A 6,000-nucleotide genomic window follows, 5' to 3' on the forward strand; every position below is an offset into this window, starting at 1 on the left:
ATAGGGGAATGATGGCAGAAGTCATTCAGGAGTTTATTATAGTCGCTTTTCACCGTAAAGGAAAGGAAGGTGGAAAATCACAGGTTTTATCCTCACTCTATCCTCATTATTGTGTCAATTCACTGCAGCACTGATCCTCAACCTGCTCAGGGATGTCACACTCCTCTCACACGTTTGTGTATGACAGATGGAGAAAAGGTGAACAAAACATACATACCTATACCTGCCTCTCCTGTCTGTCTCTCTCTAGGTGAATCTAGGCAGCCATCAGTACCTGTTCACAGTTGATGTGAACCCATCTGAGATGCCTTGCCTCTGCCTCAGACACGACGTCGACGCTCTGTTGTGGCAGCCGCGTCCCGACCAGCCCAGCAACATGTGGGAGCACATCGCCACCTTCAACGCTTTGGGTAAGAGCTTCAAGTTAAAACAAACTCATTGTGATTCTTTCAAACAGGCGCACAGACATCCTGAAAGCATTAAACATGCTGTTTCTAAAGTATCTCCCAGAAAAACTGAATTTTTGTATTAGACATAATTATTTATGATTTATTATCCATGTCCAAGTTGAAACATGATACATCATTAGAAAGATAAAACCTTGAAAATGAGGACATCACAGATCACTAGTTTCCTTGCTACATTGGAGCTTGATGATGTAATGCTGGGATTAAGATGTCAGCCATGTAAACACCTAGTGATGTCATCTTCTTAAGGTCATATTTTTGGCATTAATGTTGCTGATAAAAGTAACACAGTAGAGTTTTCCATATAAATCAACAGTCATCACTGACGCATCACCTTTTAAGTTTATATGTTGAACTTTTTTAGCGAACAGTTGCTTATTTAAACATCCAGGAGTTACAGAAACACATTATCATTCATTTGGAGTTTCTGTCCACCTGGTGAATGTAAGTCCAATATTCACTCTCTTTTATCTCTGTTTTTGCTCTCTCCCAACTCCTGAGGGAAATATCTGAGTCTGTAGCTGCTAAATGCTCCACTCTGATCAGCTTGCCACTAACTGTCTCTGTATGCCGTTTGGTCCTGAGCAGGTAGAGTACAGTGGGTTTTTAGAGCTTTTTTTTCTGAAAACAGCTGTCTGCCACAGCCAAAAACGACATCATGAGACAGTGAACCAAAACAGTAAAGCTGCAGCCAGACAGAAACTCGCTATAAAGCTCCGTAAAGCCGAGGGAAGCTGCAGAATAGCTGCAGAATAATTCTCTGTCGGTTCATCACTACGAGCCTCTCATACTAAACATTTTCATTTGATACGATGTTATTATAAAAAATATTGATTATAGCCGCTTTAAGATCTAATAAAAATGTTCTTACCTTGTAAAACAATTGCAAAACCTTAACATGCAAACTTATTACATTGTATAGTTAAATAAACACAAATATTTGGGTGGTTTAACCTGTTTTGCTAGTTAGTCGATTAGTCAAGCTTTCTAACCAAGTAGAGTCCATTTGATAGATTTGGTAGTTTATTCCATATCAGCAAAACGTTTTAGTGAATGAATAGAAAATAAAGTGGTACTTGAGCTGAAAGTGAGCTGTCAATCAAACGTGATCTGGACACGCCCACACTTTCCTGAGAAATGGTTTGAGCAGCCAAATGAGCTGTTTTTGAGCTAAATTTTCTAATAGTTATGAACGTTTATTTTTATTCAGATTTTTTGTGGATGCTTAATGAGCCACTCAACTTTGATATCATTTATGCATTTTTATGATTTCAAGCTACGTTTCCAGAGGCTTTAAATCTATTTGCAAATGTCTTCTGAGGATTTACTCAAAATACAGCCAGTAGATTTTATTTGAAGTTTTTTAGGTTACATTGTAAGTCGGTACATTATACTAAAAGGATATATTAATAATTGTTAAGGCTATTTATGTAAGTACATTTGATTTAACCTCTGCATTGGTAGAAAATTGGCTTGGGGAGAGCCTGAGTGTCTAGAGTTGTTGCTCTCTTCTTTTGCCACCTCATCTCTTTCACTCTACATCCTCGAGTCCACTTTAGAACAAGCTCAGTCACAATAACGCCAAAACAAGCTATTTTGCCCCCATTTGCTCCACTACCAGTGTATCCAGGGTAGTATCCAGGATCGACCAACATTTATCACTGTACTAGGATTATAAAAAACATAAGTTCTTTGTTTGACAGTGTGAGAATCCCTGAGATTTGAATTGCATGGATGTGAGGTGCTACAAAAGACACTTAAATATAAGTCTCACGATGAAAGATCCCATTACCTCTGGGCGTATGGTGTGCACGTGTCGCTGGATTACATAACAATCAATATATAGACCTGCTCATTAAAACCACTGCTCCTAGTGGTAAAAAAAAAAACCCACAAGCTACCTTTTATGATTAGTGAACATTAGTAAAAGTATGTGGGAGTGGTCAGCATTCTCAGTAGAAGCCTTCCTTCATTTCCATTTTTGATGAATCACACCAACTCGAGTTGAATAATTCATTCTTACAGCTATTAACTTTGTTTATATTCACTCTCATGCAGCTGCCGTGCCTCCGGTGCTGCGGCGGATAGACGACAAACATTTTAAATGGCTGCAATAAAAGCCCAGTAAATGATAAGAGGGTGTTTACCGGCGCTGATTTCAGCCTACAAGGACACAAAACGAAATATATGAAAGTTGTTTGAAAACAGGGTCATTAGCAGGTCTCTCCTCTGCTGTGCATATAAACCATTCAAGCAGGTCTGGGTTATATTTTGCCCATTAGCTCAGTCACTGACTGATGTGTTGACTGTTCATCTAACTCCAAATCTTAAATCAGATACTCAGGCCATCAAGCACTGTACCCACTTCTAGAGCCGCGTCTCTTTCAATCTCCGTCTTGATTTAATTTATCTACTCATCTATTTCTCCTCAACGACGGCATCTGGAGCATGTTTTATTTCAATTTTCCCGTTTGGCAGGTATGACATCTTCATTTGTCTGCCGCTAACACCGCAGAGTTTTGCCAATCTGTCCATTTCTGTGTGAAATGTATCATCCAATTTGAGAATATAAATGGATCCCCGGTGATATTTTCAGACGTTATCTCAGCGAGCCAAAAATGAGACTCAGAGGAAAATTGGTGAAAAAGTATGTTTGAACACGAAAATCAAAGCCTGTTTAGGTGCAACAGAAAGGACTCTGTCATTATTATAAATGGCTTTCACCTCGCAAATGAGTTTATATATATTCTCATATAGAAAGATCCTGCACTGTCGGGACAAACATTAGTCTCAAAATGTTTCCCAGTCTGACAGAGCAGAATTTATAATTCAGTATTGGGTTGAGAATAGATTGTGCTGGTCGAAGCTCTACTAGGCAAGATTTTGTTTTGTTTTTTTTGTTTTGTAAAACTAATCTTATTAGCCTTAATGAGTAAGTTGGGCAGCTGAAGAGAAAAATGCCCCGTCTTGTGTTATTGAAATGCCCTTGTCTCAGATGGGAAATCTCAGAACGCAGGTAGTAGCTAATCAGATTTTAAGAGTGAAAGATAATTTGTTTTTCAGCAGCAAACGAGCCCCTTGCCATCGAAAGCTCAGTTCACTAACATCTGATCTTTTGTCCTCTTTGGTATTGTGTTATATGATCACATGCTTTCTGCTTTGGTAGATATGAGGGTACTGTCACTGTGGGCAGTTTACAGATGGCAAATGATTTTAATGAGTTTAAACGTCCCCTCAAGACATTTTTTAAGACATTAAAAAAAAGCACTCTGCTTTGAAAAATTTGTGTCTGATATGGTTTTTCCACAAAAAACTGCAGTTACCTTGTAAAACAAAATCTGAAAATTAATCCTCTGTTGTCCTTCTGCCTCACTGAAAAGCCCAGAATCTATGATACGCAAATATATTTTTCTTTTCAAAATGATAATAATCCAAACTGGTTGTGATGTCAGAAGTCATGCTTGTAGGTAAACGCTTTAAACTCAGATTTAAGGTGAGCACAGCAGCAGACGAATGTGAAAACAGCCGTCTCGTGTCAAACTCTGCACATACTCCATTCTGCACAGTGAAGCTCAAACATCCAACTGATGTAACAATAAGCAAAACACATTTTTGAGTGGAAGAGGAGCATTCAGAGCTTGAAGAACAGAATAAGAAACCGAAAAGCTACATCAGTGCTGCAACTACTCTAACTACATTACATTCATCATGATTAATGTGTAGATTGATTTTTTAATTAAATGACATTTCAAAACACAAAGATATTTATTTTACATTAACATGAAGCAGTTAATTTAATTAACAAACCCTCATATTTGAGAAGCTGGAACCAGCAAATGTTTGTCATTTCTGCTTGATAAATGACTCTTTTTTATGACTCAACTAAGTGATTCATTGTGTCATCATTAATGATTTTATTCATGTGTTACATCTGTTGAGGCATTTTGTGGTGGATTTCATTATTAAACATGTATGTAACTGTGCTACGTTAGCCGTACTCAGGTGATTTTATCCTCACTCTTTGTATACCTGAGCATGTTTCCACCTGACACTACAACTGTAAGACTTTTTAAACTCTGCTGCATGATTAGTTTTTAAGCTGTTTTGTTTTGTTTTTAATTTTGTTAATTGTTTTCCTGCAATCATCAGGAGGCACATGCACATCCATAAATATTTGCAGGTGCTGGATAACAATAATCTGAAGCAAAAGGATGAAAAAGTACCGGCACTGTGCTTTCTTGTCCCCAGTTGTTCTTTCTTTCTACATGGACAACTTTTCAGCCACTCATGGTCTTCTTCGGGTAAAACTGAGGGATGTACTGTATATGTATATAATGATGAGCTGTGTCCTTTGTGATGTCTGACTCTTTTATTCTTTTGTCCAATTCTTTTCCCACCTACACACCAAATCCAAGAGAAACCATTGTGTCATTTGGAGCTGCTAATGTGCAGTTTACAGTTCATCAGGCAATCTGCAGTGGTTTTCATGTGTCTGATTTTTATTGTTAATTTTTTTTTTCATAGGCTACGTCCAGGCATCCAAACGGGATAAGAAGTTCGCGACCTGCGCTCCGAACTTCTCCTACGCCTCACTGTGCGAGTGTCTCCGCCGCGCGTTCATCTACCGACAGCCGTCGCCGGTGGAAACCGTCCTCTTCAACAGGAAGCAGGGCCGCCAGGTGGGGCAGGTTGCCAAGCAACAGGTGGCCAGCCTGGACTCCGACAAACCGATTCTAGGCTTCAGAGCGACCAACGAGAGACTGTACATCCTGACCTCCAGTAACCTCTTTGTTCTAAAAGTCAATAATAATTAGATTTGGGACTTTAGATTTCAGATTTTCATCTCATTTCACCCTGAAAGTGAAATCATTCCAAACTTAAATGTCCTTGTGTGCAAATTTGTGCTTCATGTGTCTGTATTCTCCTCATGTTTCACCTGTCACACGTCTTCTGTGCTACAATATGTCTGTACAACCAAGAAATAAAGAATCATGTTCAGAAAGACAGATTATAATAATAAATGTTCACAGGAGCTGAATTTTTTTTTAAGGAAATTCTTTAAGGCAACACACTGTTATCTTATGGATCACATTTGATGATACTGGATGTCACTTACATTTCATATACAGGTACTGTAGTGCTGTTTTAATGCTCAGTGCATTAATTCCAATTCCAAAATAATTAATATTTATTTCCATTAATGAATGACTGGCGTATTGTTGGCTGGCTGTGTTGCACTGAGGGTTGGTTGTCGCGTTTTGTCAGATGGTGAGTGGGGAGGAGGACACATGAGGAAATCCCTCCGCTTGACTCATTTTACAATCATTACTGTGGAAGTTATGAAAGAAGCAAACATTCATTTCCATATATCTCCATAAACATGTTTTAAAACATTTACACTGACTCACTGTTGCATTAGCCTCAATCTGGGATGGACCTCAAGCCTAAAATCTCAAGTGGCATAAAAATGCAAATGTGTTTGCACATGTAAACATCCTGTTGTCTTCTTGATAAGCCCTTATCTAGGTTATGA

At 38.5% G+C, this 6,000-nt stretch overlaps 1 protein-coding gene across 1 annotated transcript in view; it reads left to right on the plus strand.

Moving 5' to 3' along the window:
- The window catches only part of nudcd1 (NudC domain containing 1), a 39,800-nt gene extending 34,295 nt beyond the window's left edge, over window positions 1-5,505 (plus strand). The window contains exons 9-10 of the mRNA XM_042436251.1: window positions 251-410; window positions 4,992-5,505. Of these exons, the coding sequence (XP_042292185.1) occupies window positions 251-410; window positions 4,992-5,281 (450 nt within the window). The 3' untranslated portion in view covers window positions 5,282-5,505. The remainder of the gene's footprint in view (window positions 1-250; window positions 411-4,991) is intronic.
- The last annotated feature ends 495 nt before the right edge of the window (window positions 5,506-6,000 follow it).

The sequence above is a fragment of the Thunnus maccoyii genome, chromosome 15, assembly GCF_910596095.1.
Source record: "Thunnus maccoyii chromosome 15, fThuMac1.1, whole genome shotgun sequence".
In the NCBI taxonomy this organism is placed as follows: domain Eukaryota; kingdom Metazoa; phylum Chordata; class Actinopteri; order Scombriformes; family Scombridae; genus Thunnus; species Thunnus maccoyii.